General features: G+C 46.6%; 1 protein-coding gene and 1 long non-coding RNA gene across 2 annotated transcripts; both read left to right on the plus strand.

Annotated features, from left to right (window-relative positions):
* Positions 15,353-17,240, plus strand: LOC8064375 (peroxidase 43). The gene is made up of 3 exons (XM_002449350.2): positions 15,353-15,875; positions 15,958-16,120; positions 16,279-17,240. The coding sequence occupies exons 1-3, from the start codon at positions 15,444-15,446 to the stop codon at positions 16,707-16,709; spliced, it is 1,026 nt and encodes a 341-aa protein (XP_002449395.1). The 5' UTR covers positions 15,353-15,443; the 3' UTR covers positions 16,710-17,240.
* LOC8071720 lies at positions 21,999-24,112 on the plus strand. Its single transcript, XR_002452917.1, has 3 exons — positions 21,999-22,270; positions 23,105-23,226; positions 23,686-24,112. It is a non-coding gene; the product is annotated as an uncharacterized LOC8071720 (long non-coding RNA).

The following is a 24,396-nucleotide window of genomic DNA, read 5'->3' on the forward strand; positions in this document are numbered from 1 at the left end:
GACTTAACAATGATTTCTAGATGTAATTGCACTAATTAGAGTTATTCATTGGTGCAGTTATAGAATTATCTTAGTATTTGTTCCTGAGTTTATCCATTGGCTAGCTATTACTATGACTAGAACAACTGTGATATTTATCTATTTATGATGGTTGATCATTATTTATCTTATATCTTTTATCAAGTGACTTATCCCTGTTATGAGTAGAATTCTAGTTATGGTTTACCGTTCACATCAATAGTATAAGTTATAGTTATAAGTCCTATATATATACTTCCCTATGGATACGATATTTTAAAACCCCCCGGGTAAAATGTGACATTGGTACGATATCTGTGCGCTTGCGGATAATCTTACTTAAATCTTATTTAAAGGAGTGTAGTTAATTTATACCAACAATCGGTTCATCTTTGCTGCTCTGTTTGCATCACTGTTTTAACCTTCATCACTGTCAATGTTCACTACATTGTTTGCAGTGCTATCTTTCTGAGCTCAGGGTGCCGGTTGAGACATCGGGTTGAAGGACATGCTCTGCTCAACCAAATGAAAATTTTCGCCTTGTTGTTGTGGCTGAGGCTGATAATTTTGTTGAATCAAATTGATAAACCCTCCTGGAGGATAGAGCCTGAAAAATTCAAGAAATCAACCTACTATAAACTACTGTCTTGCAATCAACCTACTATAAACTAAAACTTCAAACAATCAACCTACTGTCTTGCTATAGACTAGGTGTTTATAGTACTCCCTTTCAGTTGACAGCATTGACTTTCTATTGTTTCTGAGTTTTTCTATTTTATTAACTACTATTTTTCTCCAATATAAAAGAAGATCATTTCAATTTTCTTAAGTAAAGTTCTTGAATTTTAACCAGGTTTAACCATAAAATTATTTTTACGTTCCCAAACTATGTAGTCTAAAAACTATTTACTGTCAAGGTCCAGTACTTCAGGTGTAATTTTCATGCAGAAGATGAGCACTATCGTCCTATACTCTATAAATCGAGCTAGATCAGACATTCACCATGCTACACAGACCTAGCAGATCCAGTCTCACGCATCAAGTTGACTGCTGTGAGGTATTTGTACTGTTGTTCGTTCCTCAGCAAGTTTTAAGCAATCAAAATGAAAACACTTGACAAACATGTACAGAAAAGAGAGGTTACCATGAGTTTGGGCCTTGTTGGTCTCCACAAAATGGAAAACTAGGGGGCATGGTGCCCCATCCTCCTCCTTGCGGTGGCCGTGGGGGCATGTTGAACATCGGGACAGCAGGGGAGGAAGAACCAGCAGTAGGGGTCAAATTCGGCGCAGCAGGGGAAGCGGTGACGGCAGTGCCAGCAGGGAAATCAGTGGCGGCGGGGGCAGAAATCGGTGGCGGCGGTCGGGGATGGGGAAGCGGTGGTGAAGATGAACCTGAACTTGGTGATGGAGCAGGCGTTGCCGGTCTCCTGAGGCCAAGCTGCTTCCCCCGTGCGGCTTGCTTCCTCTGCCGCCTCCATGTCGCCGTGAATCGACTGCCGACGACGGATCCATGGCTGGTGGATCTGGTGCCGTAACCCTAGCTCGCGGGTGCTGCTCGAGAGAGATGATGGCCTGGCGAGAGTAGAAGGATTGGGGATGAGGAGGCGGGAGGAAGGGGTGGGAAGGAGACAGGCAGGAGGATCGCGCGCGCGGGAATGGCGAGCTCGCGGTGCCGGTGGTTGCTCTGCGCACGAGATCGAGAATGAACTGATTTTTCCCCTCAATGGTGTTTCACTGCGTTACCGAGGCCTGGGAAATGACGCTGAGTCATTTCACCATGGTGAAACGATTTTCTCCTCTCTCCTCCCCATTTCATGCAAAAAATATTTTTTGGCTGATGTGTCATCTCATTAAATGTGCATGACACACCTATGAAATTCGCATAGGCCAATATCAATGCATGTTTTATGAGAGTGTCATGCACATTAAATAAGTTGCCACATAAGCAAAACTGCTGACTTGGTAGGGTTATTAAGGAGTTTCATCAGATGAGAGAGGAGTTTCATTCCTATGAAACTTATGTGGCTCGGTTACCTATACTTCGTATACTTGGTAACTGTGTGTATGAAACTATGCATTGAGACTGGCCTAATAGCCACTCATTTAGATTGATTCAATTTTCCATACATATCCCTTTATTTATTGCAATAGTAAAGTTTATGTGCACAGTCGCTTTCTTCCACTACCTTTTCTTGCTGCTGGCCTATAGACGTCGGCGTTGACCGCTCCGTCACTGATGGGGTTAGGGCAGTGTCAAGTGGCAGTTTTATTCAAGTTTTGTCCATATTTAATAAGCTACTCCATTCATCCTAAATTGTAAGTCGTTTTAGGAATATTGAAGAGTCAAAGCATCTTAACTTTAACCAAAATTGTAAAGAGAGAATTACAAAGATTTATAGCATCAAATGGGTATAATATGAAAACATAACTAATGAACAATGTAATCATACTAAGTTGACACCATAAATATTATTATCTTACCATATAAATTTGGTCAAACTTAAGATGATTTGACTCTCTAAGATTCTTGGAATGACTTATAATTAGAAATAGAGGGACTATCATATAGTCATTTTTATGATGTAGCACCTTATTTTACGAGAGAGAAAGAAATATGTTTCACGGGGATAAACTCTTTTAGTGTAGTTACCAACTCACAATGAGTCATGGAATTAAATGTTTATGAAACTATATGAAATGAAACTATATATTGAAAGTGGTTATTTCATTCAAATTTTACTGTATTCTATTTGATGTGGAATTCTTAAAAACAACGCTACCAAACTCACCACTCGACTGGTCTCAGCTATTGGCGATGTCTAGGAGTTCCCAAGTTCTCCTGATGTCCTTGCCACCGATCTCGCAGACCATTAGATCTGGGCACATGACTCCTTGCAGAAAGGAATGGATGAAGTTACTGTTCTATGAGTAGAGTGCCAAAGAGCACTTCTTCCAATGCAGACAATGACCACAAATCGAACTCTTGGCATCGGCCCTGCTCACGGCTTGCTAGGTTGAGTTCGTGTATGGCACAGAGAAGAACCAGAGAGGATGACATATAGGACCTATATGTCATTCTCTATTACGATGGATTTAGGTAGCTTGTTTTAAATAGTATTGCTAGAGACAAAAGTTTTTTTTTTTTGAGATCATGCGACCGCATGTATTTTATTAAGCAGAAGAAGAAACCGTACACCCGGCAGTAATCCGTAGATTACCGAAGAAGCCCTACAACTACTGGCACGACACAATGTTTTAAATTACATAGAAAGAAAAGGCGCTACGAGGGAAAGCAGGCACGCCCTAAGGCTGCGACCGACGGCAGCACACAGCCGAGAGGCGGCGAAACCCTGCCGCGATCCAGAAGTCGGCCTCGTCGAGGATCGCCTGAAGGAGCAGCGCCGGCGAGCGCGGCGACCCTCCAAAGGTTCTCACATTGCGCTCCTTCCACAGGGACCAGCCGACTAGGAAGAAAAGCGAGTCGAAGGCGCGGCGCAGCACCTTGGGCAGTCCCCTCCTGGAGTCAGTCCACCAGAGCATTGCCCTACACTCCCGAATGACGATTAACCCCTGAAAGTTGAACACTGCGAGGCAGAGCTGCCAGACTTGGCGACTGAAAACACAGCCAAGCAGCAGATGGTCCATCGTCTCGTCCTCTTGGTCGCAAAGGACACAAGTGCACTCATCTTGCAAACCATGGCGCCACCTCCTATGCGCCGTCCAACATTTGCCATGCATCACCAACCAGAAGAACAACCGGACGCGAGGAGGCGCTGACGTCTTCCAAAGCTGGCGCGCTCCTACAGGACGGGAGCAGCCGACGAACATGGCCCCGTAAGCTGAAGACGCCGAGTAGGCCTGATCGGCACTTAGCCGCCAGGAGGATGTATCGGGCGCTACAGGAGTGAGGATGGTATGCTCAACGATGTTGCTAAGGTTGACGAACTCCGCAATGAGGCGCACAGAACGTGGACCTGTAAAGTGGCGCACCCATCTGGAGTTCTGCAGGCCTTCAGCTACCGTGACTCCATGCCTGCGCTTGGGCACAGCACCGAAGACGGCCGGCGCCAGGGAGCGGATGCAGGACCCATCGATCCAATTGTCGATCCAGAACAGCGTGGATCGCCCGTCTCCCACCGCAGCAACCGTGGCTGCCTTGAAGAACTCCGCGGACGCCTTCTCAACCTTGTCGGGTAGCCCAAGCCACGGTCGATCCGTGTCCGTCCTCCGTAGCCACGGCCACCTTAAGCGTAGCGCCAAACCCGCACGCTGCAGGTCGGCAACGCCCAGCCCCCCTAGATCAGTTGGCCGACAAACCACCGGCCAGGCCACCCTGCACCGGCCACCAGAGGCCGACGCCTTTCTAGTCCAGATGAAGCCACGGCGAATCTTATCAATTCTTCCAAGTGCCCATTGCGAAAGGCAAACCGCCATTGCCGTATGTACAGGGATTGCTGAAAGCGTGCTTCTAACCAATGCAGTACGACCTGCGATGTTGAGCAAGTTGCCCTTCCAACGTGGGATGCGCGCAGCAACCATGTCAATGAGCCCCTGCTCATCCCCTCGCCTGAGTCGAAAGATGGACAACGGGATGCCCAGATAGCGGCAGGGGAAGCTCTCCACACGACACGCCAGGATGTCGTTGACCCGCTGAATCTCATCATCCCTGCAGTGCAGCGGTGTTGCAATGCTCTTTTCTAAGTTTGCGAAGAGGCCTGAGGCCTGGCAAAAGATGTCCAAAGCCGTCAGAAGGACTAGCAGGTCGGACTCCAGGGGCGCCATGAAGAGAACCACGTCATCGGCATACAAGCTGATCCGCTGTCGTGGCCCAAGAACGTCCAGGCTGGAGAGCAGCCCGTGGTCGTCCATCCAAAGAATCAGATGGCTGAACGCCTCCATGACGAGCACGAAAAGCATCGGGGAAAGTGGGTCACCCTGCCTGAGTCCTCTAGCGTGGCAAATGCGTCTCCACGGCAGTCCATTCAAGAGAATCTTCGTGCTGGCTGTGGACAGGATCGCCGCCATCCAATCTCTCCATCTGGCGCCAAAGCCCAAGTGCTGCAGAACCTCGAGTAAAAAGGGCCAAGATACAGAGTCGAAGGCTTTTGCGATGTCGATCTTCAACATGACCGAGGGCAGTCGTGACCCGTGCAGCGCCTTGCAAGATAAGCGGACAGCCCGGAAGTTGTCCTGGATGCACCGCCCCTTGATGAATGCGCTCTGATTAGCAGCGACCAGCTGTCCTAACACCGGCGCCAGTCTACAAGCAAGACATTTGGAGATTATCTTGCTGAGACTATGGACCAGGCTTATAGGCCGGTAGTCTTAAGTCCTGCAGGGACTTCTTTCTTCTTAAGCAAAACCATTAGCGCATCATTTAGGTGGTGCAAGCTCCTCATGTCACACGCCCAGAACGCGTGGAAGGCCATCATGACATCGTGCTTGATGATTTCCCAAGTTTTTTTATAGAAAATGCCAGTGAAGCCGTCTAGCCCGGGGGCCCTGTCGTTGGGCATGGACATAATCACTCCTTTTATCTCATCCTCTGTGAAAACATTCTCCAGAACGTTGATGCCCAAGGACGGAAGACCGAAGGCTTCAAGGTTCAACCGCCTTGTACGAGCAAAAGCTTCGCCCAGGACAGAGTTGAAATGATCATAGGCAGCCTGTGCCATGCCGTCCTCAGAGGACACCTCCTCGCCCAGGACGTTGAGTGAGTCAATCCTGTTTTTCCTTCCCCGGTGGCAGGCTTGCAGGTGGAAGAAACGCGTGTTCGCATCTCCTTCCGCGAGGAAAGACAGTCTCGAGCGCTATCGGGCGATCGTCCTGGCGAGCGAAGCAAGGCCGAGGACACGTAGCTTGAGCGTTCTGTGCAACGCTCGCTCCCTGGGCGAAAGGTCTCTGAGCTCCTGCGCCTCGTCAAGCCTGAGCACCACCTCCCTAGCAAGCGCCAGCTGCAGACGCACGCTTCCCACCTTGCGAGCGCTCCAGGACTGCAGGGCCTTAGCGGCAGCCCGCAGCTTGATGTCCATCACTCTGAAAGCATCGAGGCCCAACACCGGCGCAGCCCAGGCCGCGGCCACCACTTCCAGGAAGCCTCGTAATGAAATCCAAAAGGACTCAAAGCGGAACCGCTTCTTTGCCCTTGGCCGAGAATCAAGAAGTAGGAGTAACGGGCAGTGGTCAGAGCAATCGGAGGAGAGCGCCTTGAGGCAGTGGATGGGAAACGCCACAAACCAATCAACCTAAGCGAAGGCTCGGTCTAGCCTCACCAGAGTGGGAGGCACCTGCCCATTGGTCCAAGTGTACCTCCGGCCGATTAAGTCTAGCTCCTGAAGCTGCACACTATCTAAGAAGGAGCGAAACCTTCGCATCGCGCGGCGATCAATTCGGTCATTGTTTTTGTCCTCCACTCGATACGTCAAATTGAAATCTCCACACACCATCCAGGCACCCTGGCGTGCTACTCTGAATGAACGCAACTCGTCCAGGAAGTCAACCTTGGCAGCGTCGTCTTGCGGGCCATAGACCGTTGTGATCCACCAAGGCGAATCCGAGCCGGCAGCACTCAACCTAATGGACAGGGAGTACGCACCCTTGTGGACATCGTGAACTGTCCAGGCGTCCCGACACCACCCTAAGAGAATTCCGCCAGCTAGGCCAATCGAAGGCACAAAATCGTAGTCGAAACTTGGACCCAATAACTCGCTAGCAGTCCCAGCGGGAATTACAGAAAGTTTGGTCTCTTGCAGACACACAATCGAAGCCCGGTGCTGCAACAGGAAGGCGCGCACCACATCCCGGCGAGCTCGCCCGTTGAGCCCCCGCACGTTCCAGATAAAACAAGAAGAATTCATTGAGAGACAAACGTTAGGCCTCAAAACACCCTGACGCCGTCAGTTCAGGGGCGCCTCCTCGTCGACGCCAAGCATGTTCAGATTCATGGTGATGGGGTCGAAGCGGCCTCCCAACAGCACCTCCAGATTGTCGTGGCAGGCGTCAGAAAGCGGATTCTGGAAGATCTTCCGGCAGAGTGTTACTGTCTCAGGACCCGAAGACGACTGCTCCGGGGGCTGAAGCCCCAGCTTCTTCAGCAACACAACACGTACCTACACGGTGCAATCCGGCTCTCGCGTGGTCCTAGCGAGCCTGGCGCTACGCCGCAGCATAGTTGGCGTAGGTGTCTTCGTCTTACGAAGCCTCGGCGGGCATTGAAGCAGCGGGCTCTGCAACGGAAGGCAAAGCCGGTCCTCCATGTCCCGAATCAAGACGGTCGGCGTGACTGGATCATCCGTCCCCGCCTTGCTTGCCAAAGCTCCGCTTGCCACGCACGGAGGTGTCGTCGCTCCCAGGGCCTGACACAACACCGCCCTTGATGACTCAGGAACGGAGGGCGCATCAGACTCCCTCTGCTGATTGGGTTCTTGTTGCATGGCTTCCTGTGCCTCAGCCCCCCAGCCAGGATCAAGAAGGCCGCAGGTAACAACAGGGCACGACGGCAGCGGTGCGACCTCGCTGTCTATCAGTTCTACCCACCAGTCATCCCGAGGCTGTGGTGGCGATCGGAAGGATCCACCACCGTGCAGCAGGATGGGCGCCACTGCCAACACTTGTCCCACGAGCCCTCGTGCCGGGGAAGCATGCCGCAAGGGCGTTAGAAATGGTGTTGGCGGCAGCACCCTCTGCGAGGAGGACGCAAGTCTGCCCAATGGAGGGGTCATCGGTTCACATTCAGCACGCACCGGGCAGAGGACATCACCAACTCTGACGGAATGCTGCGTCGTCTCAGCATTGGATGGACCGACGCCACAGCGCAGGTTGGCGCACAACCCACGCGATTGGTCCTGACTCCGCCTGCACGGGTGGTCATCCACCTCGCTGTCATCATCACCCGACGATCTGTCCTCTCCGTCGTCGCCGCGGTCCCTGTCTCCAAACCCCCCACCATGCCCAGGGGAGCCTGGTGGCGAGGCCCAGTCCTGATAGGCAACTAGCCTCGCACGAACCCTGTAACGCAGGCCCGGCAGATGAGCGTCTTGTGCCCACGCTTCTAGCGGCAACACACCAGGGATGTGGGGCTCTAGAATACATATGCCTTGTTCCGCATGGATGAACCTTGGGTGCCAGCACCTCGCGGAGACGAAGAACTCCCGATCGTCAATGTCAGGGCGGTCTCTGAAGCTGGAGAATTCCAATTTCCCACAGGCCGAACCGAGGATGCGTTGAGCCACGTCGAGGTTCCTGGCATGCAAGGGAACGCCAGACAGAGCAACTACTATGTTGAAGCGAAAGCGGCCCGGGTGCCCCTCGGTGGTGCGGCGCCACGGGTTCCATAGCAGTGGCAACCAAACTCCAGAGCGTCAGGACTCCAGGACCCTCTGGCGGTCTAGTCCATGCCGGAAATGCACAACAAAGTCTTCTGAATAGTGATGCTTCACGTCAAACTCATCGTCGTTGAGGGCGAACCGTCTTCGCAGGTAGTCCTGGACCTCCGCAACGGAGACCGCCGGTCTGGTTCCCCCAACCGTCGCCGTGAGCGCGCGCTCCAGGTCGGCTTCAGCGGCCTGAATTTGGACGAAGCGAGGCACGACCACAAATGGACAGAGCGGCTGAGGCTCCTCCGGGGCGCGCAGCACAGACCGCTCTCGCTCAACGTCGGACTTCAGCGCCGGTGGGTCGAAGATGGAATCCACAGGCCCTTGCTGCCGAGGAGGGGGCAGAGGAGGTGGGGGAGGTGGCGGGGAGGGCTATGATGGCGGGGCAGAACGGCCTGCGGAGGACGACGGAGAAGGCCGCGATGCCAGGGAAGAACGCCCCGCGGAGGACGACCCGGCCGACACTGTGTCCGCCGACGCCCGGCTACAACCGCCGCGCGGGAGCCGATGCCAGACACGGCGAAGCCGTGCGGGGGAGGACCCCGCGGACACCGTGTCCGCCGACGCCCGGCTACGACCGCCACGCGGGAGCCGCTGCAAAACCCGACGTTGATGAGTGGGCGAAGAAGAAGCAGGTCGGCGGCGTTTGGCCCGAGGCACACCAGCATGCAGAGGAACTGGGCAGGCAGCCACCTTGTGCCCCTCCGAGCGGCAGTTGTAGCAACGCTTTGGGAATGTGCAGGCTGCCTTGGTGTGGCCGTCGCAGAGGCAACGGAAGCAGCGCCCCTCAAGCTCCGGAGGCACCCTCCGAGGGGAAGGCGGCCCAGACGAAGGTCCCCCCTAGGGTAGCGCAGCGGAGAGCGCCTGCTCTGGACACGGAAGAAGCCCTCGCCGTCCGGGGCGTCGAGCTCCCGCGGAGGATGGGACGTCGACGAAGCATGACGGCCAGTGGGGGCCTCCTGAAGCAGCTGTGGGCGGGTCGTCGGCGAGCGCCGCCGCGGCATGGCCGCCTCGGAGCTGGGTGGGGGCTGCCTGGCCGGTCCCGGGGGACCGCGCGGCCTGCGGCCATGACAACGGCATCGGTGACGAGTGCGACGGCGGCGAGACGGCTCGCCAGCCTCCAATCCCAGGCGAACCGGAGGCAACGGCGGCGGCCTGGAAGCCGAGGACGATGGCGCAAGCGACGGCGAGGGCTCCGGGTCAGAGTCGGCCGCCGAGTCACTGAGAGCCACCCGCTCAGCAGGACCGCGGTCGAGGAAGGCACGAAGAAGACTCGGGGACCTGACGAAGAAGTCTCCCGGTGGCGGCAGGCTGTCTCCATCCAGATCCGCCCAAGATCTGCGAGCAGGGGACGCCTCCGAGGCACCGTGTGGCCCGAGGGCCAGGGCCTCCAGAAGGCGTCCAGGGGAGCCAGCCTCCATGGCCTCTTCGACCCCGTTGAACCAAACGCCCGTGGGGGAGCTAGCCATGGCAACCCGAGCTGGAAGAAGCTGCAGACGCGGGCGGGAGGAGCAGGGGGTAGGGGGGAGGTGCAGAGGGGGAGGGACTTACAAGCGCTCAGAGGAGGATAGCGGCGCTAGACAAGGCCGCCATGGCCGGCGGCGGCGGATCCGGGGAGACGCCCGCTCCTCTCCTTCCCGTCCATGACTGCCTGCCCTCTCACAATTCAACTGCTAGAGGGCCGCTAGAGACAAAAGTAAAACATAGATAGCATAAAAATAGATGGTTACCTAAGCAAACAAATAGATAACATGTTTTAGATAGTATTGCTGAAGATGCTTTTACCACTAGCATACTCGCCGGAGCAGAGGATGTGCTAACTCTTTAAATTTTGGAACTTATATTAGTTAGCTTTAGTTTTTTCCCCTTTTATGCATATTACATGTAAATACTATGGGAAATTGATTAACATTAGGCCATGACGTGGTATATTCTTGTTTTTAACATCTAGAATAATTTTTGAGATGGAGGGGCAGTAATCACTAACAAACATACTCTCATAATATTCGACTCATCGAAGGGTATATGGTGGTGGATAGGATAAAACTAGAGTCACTCAAAGATCACTCAACAAGATCAACTAGCACACGAGATTACTCTACGGGGGTTTCTCAAAGAAAAGTCATGATCAATTCTCATATCATATCATATCATATCATATCAATATCATCCCCTCAAATGATGGACTACATGGTCTATTTATATTAGAAACGTCTCTCCTAGTTGAGTGTGAACATAAATATAAATAAAAACAAGTGGAAGATTATCTTGGTGGAAAAATTGAATAGTCTTCTTTCATTCTCGCGGAGCCACCCACCTGTGCAGACTTCACTAGAATGTCCACAACTCCTAGCTCATAAGTCGAAAATGTGCATCATTTGTTGAGTTAGAAAATAGACTAGTATATCTTTCCAACAATGTAGTATATGAAATGCTGAAACCATAAATATTAACACCAGAAAGCCACGAAAATATATAGTGATAATTCTGCATGCTTCTGTGGCCTGCTTATCATACTCCTAGAAAGGATTGTGCATGAATGTTGTGAACTACTGCTAACACTCTGCATTGGTTTACTTGCCAATGCTCTTGATTGGCGACATACAACGTGGGCAATAAATAGGGTGGCCGTTCAACACCGGTGAGATATAGCAGCTGCCAGAACAATGCGTGAGCTAGCAAACTAACAAATGGGCACGCACACATGCACGGCGCGTGGTTCATTTATTTGTAAGACACAACATACAGCTCATACTTGTAGCCTTGTAGTATATACATATTCTCCTGTTTGTTGTAAGGCCGTGTTTAGTTTCTAAAGACAAAAATTTCGTGATACTGTAGCACTTTCGTTTGTTTGTGTTAATTATTATCTAACCATGGACTAACTATGCTCAAAAGATTCGTCTCATAAATTTCAACTAAACTGTACAATTAGTTTTTATTTTTGTCTATATTTAATACGTCATGCATGCGTCTAAAGATTCGATGTGATGGAGAATCTTGAAAAATTTTAGGTTTTGGGGTGGAAGTAAACAAAGCCTAAGCAATCTTGTACCCCATAAATTTCATGTCTGTCGATGCCTAGTTGCAATCAGCACAGATTAATCGACCTGGACAATGTAGTTTTCTCCATTTTATTCTATTAGTTTATTTCTGTTGTTTGATTTTTGGTTTTAAATTTCTTCTTTACAAGAAGGGAATTTAGATACATGGATCGCTTTGCTTTCGCTATCAAGGTCTTAATTTTTTTTCTTTTTTCCTGAGCTGAGAATGTGCCTTTCAGGACCTTATTGGTAGTTGTCCCAACACTTCGGCCTTTTATTTGAGTGGGCCACGCTTCGATGCTGCACTAAAAAGAGCAGCTAGTAGTCACTGATCTTAAATTAGGACTGTTTGATAGGATCCCTAATTCCCTGATTCCATGTCAAAGACAAAATTATGTAGTCTAAAAAAAACAAATTATTTTAAGTAGTAGTCTCTATTCGGAACCATACATTTCCATGATGGCTGTCAATGAGTAATCACTGTGCTATCTAGCCTGCAGGAAACTGTGGTTGAATTTTCTTAGCCCATGACTCAAGTGTTCTTACACGCTGGATTTCTTCATGCATGGTTCAGGCTTTGAACCATGGCGCAAACTCTTTGTCTAATTTCAAAAATAGAGTTATGGTTCCTCTGGTTCTCTTACTTGTGAGAAGGGTCAAGGACAGGATCACATGAATGGTAAGGCAGTTTTTCACGGTGTGACTAGGTGACCATGACTCTAGAGGTTTGGTCGAGATGAGGATTTTCGGATGGCGATTGTGGTGTATCAATGATTATGTATCAAATTAGGTGGGGCAAAATCGCCAATGAGAATGATAGAATTAGAATGTGACGGGATGTCGCTGCTGATCTATTGTTCTAGACGAGGAAGAAGAGCAATGTGGTTGTGGACTTGTATGCACTTCTGAGGGCGATAGAAGTAACTTGCAAGAAGAGTGATTATATATGGGTCAAGATTTTACTAGTTGAAAGAAGTGATTTTGTCTTGAACTGCATGCTAACAATTGATACTTCGATGCTTTCAAATATAAACTAATAGAAATAACACATCAGCTCGCTCATGAATTTAGTATCAGCTCAACAATTATTTTTTGATAACTATCTTAAGAAGAACAATCTATATAAGTCAAATGTACTCCCTCTGTCCAGAAAAGAATATAACTATAGGAAACGTGCAAGTTAAACTAGCGCCCAACTTTGACCAAGTTTATAGTAAATAGTATTAACATTTATGTTTCAAAATAAATTGACTATAAAAATATTTCTATAACTAATCTAACAATACTTATTTTGTCTCATGAGTGTTAGTACATTATTATATAATTCTATTCTTAGTTAAAACTGTTTGACTTCTCAAAATATGAGAATTGCATTCTTTTATGGACGGAGGGAGTATGTTGTATTGTATCATTGGATTTGTTATGAAAAGTATCTTCAACGTAGATAAGACAAGTATATTCTATTATATACTTGCTCTGTCCTGAAAGTTTTAGACAAAATAACGAGTCTGGTAAAAGACCATATCTTGCCCTTCACTAATTAGGATGGAGAGATAAGTTCAGTTGTTATTTTCCTTACTTAATAGTTGTTCGTTTTAGTTGACACCAAGTTTAAAAAGGAACTCAGTATTTCCTAAAAAAAAGACAGAGAAGAGGAAGGGTTGAGGTTTGTTATGGAAAAATATATTCATAGTTGCTAAATTTGATGTTTTGACTAACTTTTCATCTACATAGCGTGGGCCATCATTTGTGAATGGTGGGCTCAACATATATATTTGTGGTGCGGAGCCATGATGCTTTTATTATTTGTAAGATGCCACAATATTTTTTTTCCAACTTGCACTTCATTCCTATCTTCTACTCCCCCTTCCTCACTTCTCTTTTGTGTCTTTGAATAATCAATTTCTAGACTTGACACTTGATTTAAGTCAAACATTTTTATATTTGACCGAATATATAGGAAAACGTAGAACTATTTGTGAAACAAAATGAGCACATTATGAAAATTTATAGCTCACGAGTGTATTAGATTATATTAATTTAGTATCATAAATTTTGACAGATTTTTTCTAAAAATTCGATCAAAATTAAACAAATATATTAGGACAACTCTATGAAATTAATTTATGTAGGGATATAGGAAGTAGCTAATTTGTAAGGCATGAGTTAGTAAAATGTTCATTCTACCCCTAAAAATGGAAAGATAGCGTTCATGATGAGAAATCAATCTTCACTTATTATGTGAGAATTGAGTGTTTACCTGTGAAATTGACGAGCTCTCAGGTGCCTGCGGCCTATGTACGCACATGTGTAATGAGTGCACTGTACCTTCTGCGAAAGAAAACGGGAGACAACTCTAACGGTAAAAGTAGGCTGTTAGTTGCCCCACGCATGCACCCCAACTACTGACGTACTTCCACGCATGTTTTCACCCAGTAAAAAGCTTCCACAACAAATGCACAAGTACGACACACACTTGCCTCATAGCTACAGTACTTTCTGGATGAATCCTAGGACTGCAGGTGCAGCCGTTGACACACACGGCACAACGCCCTGCGATCATTCACCATCCAAAGTTTTTATCCGTTAGGTAGGTGCATGCAATGCAGTAAGGTCTTGTTTAGTTAGCTAAAAATTTTGAATTTGGCACCGTAGTCGTTCGTTTGTATTATCAAATGAACTAAACTAAACTCTAAAGATTCGTCTCGCAGATTAAATGCAAACTGCGCGATTACTTTTTTCTCTATATTAACTTAATATTTTATATATGCATTCAAAAATTCGATGTGATGGAGAATATTAAAAAATTTAAAACTAAACAAGGCTTAACTAAACCAAACGAGCTCTCAGCCGACACCCTCATGTGTGCGCCGCGGTGCCAACCACCGATTGGACCATCTCCTCCTTGGACGCCCCCTCTTCCTTTTGCCGTGACAACCGGTCCAAAAAGCCTCATAAATTGTGAGCCACGGATAGATGAACTTGACACGCCATGGCGCCATGGGGTGATGCACTGTAGCTTGCCAGGCTGCCACACATTACTCCGGTGACCCTATGCAGCGCGCTGCATGATGAACGGCCTATATATCACCCCTCGGGCCTTGTTTAGAAGTGAAAAAATTGCTACTGTATTCGGTTGTTTGTGGTAAATATTGTCTAATCATAGACTAACTAAGGTCAAAAGCTTCGTTTCACGATTTACAGTCAAACTGTGTGATTAGTTTTTATTTTTATCTATATTTAATGCTTTATGTATGTGCCGCAAGATTTGATGTGACACAGAATTTTGAAAACTTTTTAGATTTCGGGATGAACTAAAGAAGGCCTCGGTTCCCTGAAATTTCTTCCCATGCAACATGCTGCCCTTCGGCGCGCGGCTCCGGAATATATGATGCTGTGCAGCATTCATGGGAATATATCCAAGATTGAACTCCGGAGTATGTAGATTCTGCTGGCGTATTAATGTGTGTGTGTATGTACGAGTATATATACAATAATAGCATGACCGCGTACCATAAAATTTCCAAAAGCAAAAACTTACACACAAAATCACATTATATTGGAAAAAAGAAAGCATCGTTTCGCGTTTGTTTTCCTCCTTAATTTCCAAGCTTTTCATAAGGCGTCTCATATTTTTTCACACAAATGTAAGGCTTTGTTTGGATACATGGTTCAAGGCTCTAAACACGTGGTCTAAAAATGTTGTCTACAGTTTAGCTAACCTGAAAACAAAAACTATTAATTCAAAACTACGCAAGTGAAATACCCAGGGCAGTTTCTGTACCGTACCAGACGTTCGGCACGTACCTACCTACCCAGCAATACACTCTGGTGAGATCAAATTTGCACCGTGCACAGCACATGTGCCGCAGCATTTGGCGCCAATCGCCTCACCAAAATAGCCTATAGAGGCCTATAAAACCTCATTTACGCAGGTCACAGGACTTGCACCCTCCTCCATCATATCCGATCCCCCTCCTGCTCCACCTCCCTCGCTCTCTAAGATGGCCACCAGAAGGTGTAGTAGTAGCAACGTGCCACCTGCAGGCTTATTGGCCGTGCCATGCTTGCTGCTGCTGCTGCTCGCCGGCGTCTCCAACGGGCAGCTCCAGGTGGGGTTCTACTCCAACTCCTGCCCCGGCGCCGAGTCCACCGTCGCCTCCGTCGTCCGGCAGTCCGGGTCCGCCGACCCCACCATCCTCCCGGCGCTCATCCGCCTCCAGTTCCACGACTGCTTCGTCCGCGGCTGCGACGCCTCGGTGCTCATCAAGGGCGGCGCCGGCGGCAACAACGCCGAGGTGGACAACAGCAAGCACCAGGGCCTCCGCGGCGTGGAGATCATCGAGGGCGCCAAGACCCAGCTCGAGGCCCTGTGCCCCGGCGTCGTCTCCTGCGCCGACATCGTCGTCCTCGCCGCCCGAGACGCCATCTCCTTCGTACGTACACTTCCACTACTACCGCTATCTATGTGCACATTGATAACTGAGCTCTGACCGATGACCGTCGGCGTGGATGCAGACCGGCGGGCCGTCGTTCGACGTGCCGACGGGGCGGCTCGACGGGAAGGTGTCCAACCTGCGTGACGCCGACGCGCTGCCGGACGTGCACGACGGCATCGACGCGCTCCGTTCCAAGTTCCGCGCCAACGGACTCGACGAGAAGGACCTCGTCCTCCTCACCGGTACGCACGAATGCATCGATAGATCTCGCTGCTCTTTTTCCTTGAATGCATGCACGATCGACGGACGCGCGAACTGAACACGTGCATATATATATGCATGTATATATATATATATATATATATATATATATATATATATATATATGATGATGATGCAGCTGCGCACACGGTGGGGACGACGGCGTGCTTCTTCCTGCAGGACCGGCTGTACAACTTCCCGCTGCCCGGCGGCGGCCGGGGCTCGGACCCGACCATCCCGCCGGGGTTCCTGTCGGAGCTCAAGTCGCGGTGCGCGCCGGGGGACTTGAACACGCGGCTGGCGCTGGACCGGGGCAGCGAGGGCGTGTTCGACACCTCGATCCTCCGGAACATCCGGAACGGGTTCGCCGTGATCGGCTCCGACGCGGCGCTCTACAACGACACGGCGACCGTCGACGTCGTGGACTCCTACTCCGGCCTGCTCAGCAACTTCTTCGGGCCCTACTTCCGGCAGGACTTCGCGGACGCCATGGTACGCATGGGCAGCATCGGCGTGGTCACCGGCCGGAAGCAGGGCGAGGTCCGGAAGGTCTGCTCCAAGTTCAACTGAACTGACGTCTGAGACTGATGATCCCACTCCCACCAATCACCAATGCAAAGCGCGCGCGTACCACCGGTCCATCCGTCCATAGATCCCTTCATTCATTGCACACAGCTAGCAGGCCCATCCATGGTTGGACAGCACGGTGGGGTTTGGTTGCCTGCTTTCATGGCAGTGTTTCTCTCTTCATCGATTCCTTCCATTCATCGATCAGTAGTACGTACATCGTGTAGATCTCATCTCATCTCACTGGGCAAAGGGAAATTCAAGTGCCTCATATATATATATATATATATATATATATATATATATAGGGTATTATATTATAACATAAATTATTTGGACTTGTGTTTATATAGAAATTACTATATATAGTTTGATATATATGTTTAGTCATTTGTTGTTGGGTTTCGGGGATTCATTTGCTGTTGTGTAGGCTGTAACTGTGAAAAGTGTTTGATTTCTATATTGCAAGAGGTGTCAAATATTGTGACGATTTTTCCTCTGCATTACAACTACTCGAAAAATGGTTTTTGGCTAGTTGCTTGTCATGGAACGTTATTGTGCAATTGTTTTTTTTTCTTTTACTGCAGAAGATACTGTCATCGTACAGTTATACAAGTACTCTGCGTTCTCTCCGTTCCAAATTATAGGATGTTTTTATTTTTTCTAGATTCATAACTTTTGCTATGCATTTGGATATATTATGTCTACATACAAAATAAAATATATGAATCTAAAAAAATATCAAAACATCTTTTAATTTGGGACAGAGGAAGAATTTATTCATCGATATATTGACAGAGCACGGAGAGTTTCCATGTTGAGAAATACAGGTTTTTATTCTAACGACAGATGATAATTCAGTAAGTCGCTATTTGATGAAGAAATTTCAAGGCGCAACTGCAAACAAGACCTGCATTTATATGGGTTCTAATTCCTAACCTACTACGCATGTTGACTGTGCGGCTATGCCAGAGCTGAAAATGAGCTACAGCGGTGATGTACCGAACCCACCCAACACTGCACAATTCTCCTTCCAGAGATGCCATCAAGAAACTTTTTATTTGCAGAATTTCTCTTTGTTTCCATGCCCAGTTATGGATGGTTGGCGGGCACAAGCTGGCAAGAGCTTTATTGCTTTGAGTTTGTTTTTATTGGGGAAAAAGGACTACTTCTCTGCAAAGGGAGTTGTATAGCATTCATGGCATTTTCCAGCTTCTAGATCTGCTGGTCTGCGTTCAGAGGTTGCATTTGGTTTTGTCCAAGATTTGAACAAGGTAACTTTGATTTTGGCCTTTAGTACTGTACTGGCATGAGCTAGCTACCTGGCAGTTACACCTAGAGATATATAAAACTTTACTGGACTGATGGTACAGTACAGTTTTGCAAGTTTCTGATTCTTTCCAGGGATGGTAGTACGTAAGTTTGCGTTCTACTACTGATTTGGCATGACTAATGTTTCCAAATTCCAATAGAACGCGATGAATCACACACGTTACATGGTCCATGACCGGCAACCCTGTCAGAAACTACCACAAGGATCTCGAGGACGGTGATGACCACGTTATATAGTGACTGCCGGATTACTGGTCCAAACTTCAGTGGCATTTAATTTTTTATTCTATATTTTTTATTTTCTTTCTAGGAAAAAAGGAACAGACAGATCCTGACTTAAAGAAAAGTATATATATATATATATATATATATATATATATATATATATATATATATATATATATATATATATATATATATATATATATATATATATATATATATATATATGCATTATGCAATCAAATAGGACGTTCCTAATAGTTTCCAAATAGTTATTGAAGAATTTTATTGACTATATTAAGGAGCAAAAAGTTAGTGACTTTAATATAGCTAATCTAACACGACCTCCTAGGAACAACTTTCCCAAACCTCACACAACTTTTACTGTTCTTTTTTTTAAATTATTTTTAAGCTTCATTTAACTAGCTATTTGCATGTAACCTTGACTTTAGACTAAACTAATAAAGTTGTGGTTTATCATGACTTATATCTTAATATAGTTTTAGTATCGGATCTCCGCTCACATTGAGGCCCCCTTGGCTTCTTGCGGCTCCTTACAAGGAGCCCTGGCAAACAGACATCAAACAATGGCTCCAAGGAGTTTGGAGGAGTGGGAACTATTTTCGTATAGAGGACCTAAAGCCCTAAAAAATGGCTTCTCTTAGCTCCTCCTCACAAACATAATAAAAATTATTACAAAAATAACTTGTCTCTAGAGCTGTTTTTGCTAGATTTTTTTCGAAACATCTCTTATAGAAGCTGCTCTACATAAGAAGATATATGTTAAAGCCTTTCTAGTTTTAAAGGAGCTAGAGCCCTAGTAAACATGCCAGAGTCCTTTAGTCTTAAGCGCTTGATATAACTCATGTGGCGCCATAGATATGGAACAACTGGGTTTTACAGTTGAGAACAGCAATCATATATTGGCCTCTCCAAATAATCTGTACCGTATTCAAGATGCAACTATGTATCGTTGCTCTTGCACGAACTATTGGCCAGCAGGCATGAGTCATGTGGCCTCGCAAAAACAGGGCAATATCCCGGTGATAGAGAAATGGTCTATATCATATTGGAGAGGTGATCAAATTCGATATTGCAAGCAAGAGCACACTGATTTTCCTTGCAAGTGCTAAAGCTAATAAGGCGGCTATTTATTATGAATCGAGGGATGGTTAATTTGAAGTAAAACCTACGTTTTCTTATCAAGCTGTTATTAAGATCACTAGCTACTAATTGTGGTGTTCCTTCTGAACATGCGTGGTATTCACTCTGATTGACATTTTGGCCCAGCAGTTGGTGTACAGTAATGGTATATATTTCCTCAAAACACTCTGATTGACATTTTGGCAGGAATCGAAGCTGTCATTCTGTCAAGCTGCTAATTGATGAATTGATTTGACAGCAATATATAGACATGCAAATTAAAACCGGGTCGACCTATATTTGACTGCCGCCATTTAGTCCAAAATTAGACCCGTCACGCAGCACAAGAATAAAGCAAAACTTGCTACCAATGGAATGGAGCGCGCGGCCGCCGTCACGTACGTCCTGGGCGTAATGCCCGCCGGGATCGATGTCTCACGCGTACGTGCGGCGGCGACTCGATGGATCGAGATCGAGCCCCGATCATGAGAGCGAACCCGCACCCGACCGAACCGGAAAGCGCGGCTGTTAATGGCGGACGGCGACACGGCATGTGGCTGCGCCGCTGTCGGCGACACCGACCGAGCGCGTACTGGTGCCATGCGCCCAGCGCCCATCACCGTGCAGTGCGTGCAGTCAAACTGGACTTTGCCGACTGCTAAAATCATTTGCCACCTGCCAAAGATAGGACAGCCGACAGCTTTAAAAAGTAGTCGGCAAAGGATTCTTTGCCGACTGCCAAACAATCCTGGCAGGTGGCAAAGAGAGGCAGTCGGCAAAGACGTAGCAGGTGGCAAAGAAAGGCAGTCGGCAAAGGTGGCTGCCTGGCAGGTGGCAAAGAAAAGCTGGTGGCAAAGGTGGCGGCCAGTTGACGGCCTCCATCTCCGTCCCCTTTGCCACCTGCCAAGCCGTTAGGCAGTCGGCAAAGACAAATTTTTTTATTTTTGAAATTTGAATTTAGGTTTTGGACATTCGACGTCGTCACTTGCTCCAAACTTTCTCAAACTTTTTTCATAGCCTCTACATGCAATAAGAGTGAACCTTATAAACTTTCGTGATTTTTTAACCCTTTTTGCTATATTTTGTAAATTAATTTCTTTTAATTGTATTTTCCACCGCAGAATCCTACTTTGAACTGCAGGTGCATCAAATAATGAAACTTAGCCATTCAAAAAATGATATTCATGTTGGAGAGTCTATTTTAAGGTCATTTCCAGAAACTCACCCAAAATTTTGACGTCTTTATCCATGGAACATGACCATCCAGGTATGGTAGAGGTGATTTTTAATTATATAAAATTCAAACGAAGTCGGAAAATTACAAAACTTGACGAGGTGTCATGTTATCACAGGTGAAGCCTATGATAAAATTTTGAGAAAGTTTTAAGGAAGTTGCGACGTCGAACGTCCAAAACCCAAATACCTCTTCATGTAATCACATGTCAACACATGCGGACATGTGTGTGTTTTGTACATTTGACATGACAACTTGCTCTAAATTTTTTCAAATTTTTATCATAGGCTCCTCATGTGATATCTTGACACCTCATCAAGTTTCGTAATTTTCTGATTTCGTTTGAGTTTTATATAATTAAAGTTCACTTCTACCACACTTGGATGATCATGTTCCGTGGACAAGGACTTCAAAATTTTGGATCAGTTTTTAGACATGGTCTAAAAATATATTATTCAACATGAATATCATTTTTCTAATGGCTAAGTTTTACTAGTTCATGCACCTATAGTTCAAAGTAGAATTATGCAGCGGAAAAATCAATTTAAATTAACTAATTAATGAAATATAGCAAAAAAAGTCAAAAAATCACAAAACTTTTTGAGGTTTAATGTTATCACATGTGGAAGCTATAAAAAAAATTTGACAAAGTTTGGAGCAAGTTGCAGTATCAGATAAACAAAACCCAAACATTTCCAATATGATCACATGCGAAAGTGTTTGAGTTTTGTACATCTGACATTACAACTTGCTCCAAAATTTTTCAAATTTTTATCATAGGCTCCTCATGTGATAAATTGACACCTCAACAAGTTTCGTAATTTTCCGATTTCGTTTGAGTTTTATATAATTAAAAATCAGTTCTACCACACTTGGATGATCATGTTCCGTGGACAAGGACTTCAAAATTTTGAATCAGTTTTTGGACATGGTCTGAAAATATATTATTCAACATGAATATCATTTTTCGAATGGCTAAGTTTTACTTTTTCATGCACTATAGTTCAAAGTAGAATTATATAGCAGAAAAATCAATTTAAAGAAATTAATTAATGAAATATAGCAAAAAAAAGTCAAAAAATCACAAAACCTTTTGAGGTTTAATGTTATCACATGTAGAAGCTATAAAAAAATTAAGAAAGATTGGAGTAAGTTGCGGCTGAAAAAAGGAGAAAAACATAAAATCTTTGCCGACTGCCTCAGTCTACGGCAGCTGGCAAAGAATTATATTAAAATATTTACTGGGGGCTTTGCCGACTGCCTGTTCATGGAGCAGTCGGCGAAGACTTGAACCCTAAAATAATTGAGGCCCGGCCCATCTCCCACCCTTATCCCCTCCCTCTCATCTCCCACCCGCGCCACCACCCCCTCTGCCGCCGCCGGCCTGCCCCGCGACCCCGCCCGCCCCCGGCGTCTCCCGCGCCACGGGAGTCCCCGCACGCGGACGCCGCACATTCGCGAAACCCATCGCATCGGCCATCCCCGCGGCTGCCTCCTCCTCGATCGATCCGGGAGAGATCTCTCTTGCCTGCTCGTCTCTCTCGCCCCTGCCGGCCGGCCAGTGCTCTTCCCGTCCCACTTCGTTTCGATCGACCATGGCGGCTTCCGCCCCCAACGGTAGTCCCACTTTCAGGTACGGCTCCCTACGCTTCCCTTTGATTTCCCTTTCTGTTGTTTTTCTTTTTTCAATTTTCAATTCCTACAACATCTAGCTAGCTAGATTCTCGTCGCCATCGATCCGCCTGCTTTGTTTCGTCATGCGGCGAGAGTAACTAACTACCCTCTTGTTTGTTTGTCTGTATTATTACTCTGACGCTCTGTAACCGTCGATCTGTATTGGGTATCAAAAGCTCATTCATTTTCTTTTCTTTTGTCGATGATTCGCTGAATCGCGTGAACAGAACGCCAGTTTCAGATTTACCACCCACTCGTTCCAAGTCTGTGTGCGTGGTTGGTCAATATAAAATACTGCCGTTCGTGTAAACCGTCGAGTTGCGTGAATAGTGACTACCATCGAGCCATGCAAGTTAGCAACTTGCAGCACGAGACACACTTGTTCAAGTTTCTGATCTGCTGATGATTCAAATGCACACTTGTTCCAAGTTTCTGATCAGCTGATGATTCAAATGCTGGGCATTATCTGCAGCTCAGTCATGTTTCTGCACCCAATACCCAGTGATGTATATTATTTAAAGATATTATTTCCAGTAGTGTTGCTTCCGGCATGTTGCTTATATGAATCCAGTTAGCTTCTATTCTTTGCAAGATTCAGTACTCTGTTACTACATTCTGTTCAGGTTAACTGCTTTTTATTTAATCCAGTTTACTATTTGTTCGATAGCTAGTAGGCTTTTGATATTGTGTTGACATCAGCAGCAGCAACTTATGCCCAGTTTGATATCTGTTTTGTTTTACAGTTTCTCTCTCAGCAACAATTTACTGTTTTGCTCTCTCATTTGGATTGTAGGTGTAGCTCCAGTTTCAGGTCTTGGAGCTCGTTGAGGACTAGTGTAGACCATTTGTTCCTGTGCTTCTCAGTGGCCATCAGCTCACATCTTCCCTGGTTTTCAGAGAGTGGCAGGAGACAAGGTAAGCAGATAAGCACTGCATCCATCAGTAACTTGTGCAATTGCATTTGTATTTTGCACAGGGCAGAGTAGCAATCTTACTGCTGCTTGGTCGATTTTATTGTATTCAGTTTAAAATGCTAATTCTAGCCTTGGAAGTAAGAAAATGAAGATCTTGCATACTGAAAACATGCCCTTAATCTAGTTTTTTGAATACTTCTAATTTGTATTTGTGTTGAAATGTATTGAAATTTTCCCCCACATCTGGACAGTGTTATAACACTTCCAACAATTGATGTGGATATTCTGTTTTGGCTAAAACTTAGACAACTGATGTTGTACTTGTGATTCTAGGTAATAAAAGATGATGGCAATTCATGACTATGCTTCTATCCTATTACATCTGATTTGTCAAATTGGCTGTTCTTTCTTCAGTTTGGTTATTGACAAGCTGGGGTAAATCATATTCTTTCCTTTTCAGGGTAATGCTCTGGCCGCATCTGGTGGTGGCAGTGGATTAGTGAAGCTCTGGGACACAGAGAGATGGCAGCCAATTACCAGCCTTACTGTCCCACGTCCAGAGGGAGCTCGCCCTGACAGGACAGCAGTGGCAAGTTTGTCCTTTCAGTTGCCTGGAGCCTGGAGCCCTGATGGAAAGCTGTTAGCATGTGAGCCGTGATGGCGGGATCAAGTATAGAAGCTAGTTATTAAATAAAATATAAAATTTCATGTTGCTTCAAATGTCATTCTGGGCATCTTAAGATGTTTTGTATAGCAAATTCTGTGTAACTAGCTTCTATATTTGTGTGTTTTGCTCTAAGGCTGATGATATTTTGTTTGATGACATGTGAACTGTTGGACTCGTTTGTTATGGTTTATGTGTGCTATATATGTGGATTTGTGTGATATATATGTGGATCTGTGTGATATATGTGAATTCTAGTTATATAATCATATTTGTGATACAAAATAAAAAAAACATGCTGAAATTTTACTTATTCTAGCTTTGCCACCTGCCAAAAAAGACAGTCGGCAAAGAGCCCTTTGCCACCTGCCAAAAAAGGCAGTCGGCAAAGAGCCCTTTGCCACCTGTCAAAAAAGGCAGTCGGCAAAGAGCTCCGTCATCTCACGACGGCGTTCGTTCCCTTTGCCGACTGCCATATTGGCAGGTGGCAAAGGCTTTGCCGACTGC

This window comes from Sorghum bicolor, chromosome 5 (assembly GCF_000003195.3).
Source record: "Sorghum bicolor cultivar BTx623 chromosome 5, Sorghum_bicolor_NCBIv3, whole genome shotgun sequence".
Classification (NCBI taxonomy): domain Eukaryota; kingdom Viridiplantae; phylum Streptophyta; class Magnoliopsida; order Poales; family Poaceae; genus Sorghum; species Sorghum bicolor.

Bases quoted from the DNA above. Each gene is read 5' to 3' on its own strand.
- LOC8064375 (XM_002449350.2), top strand. From the start codon at position 15,444: ATGGCCACCAGAAGGTGTAGTAGTAGCAACGTGCCACCTGCAGGCTTA. The intron at 15,876-15,957 runs GTACGTACACTT...GCGTGGATGCAG, and splicing joins CCCGAGACGCCATCTCCTTC to ACCGGCGGGCCGTCGTTCGA. The intron at 16,121-16,278 runs GTACGCACGAAT...ATGATGATGCAG, and splicing joins GGACCTCGTCCTCCTCACCG to CTGCGCACACGGTGGGGACG.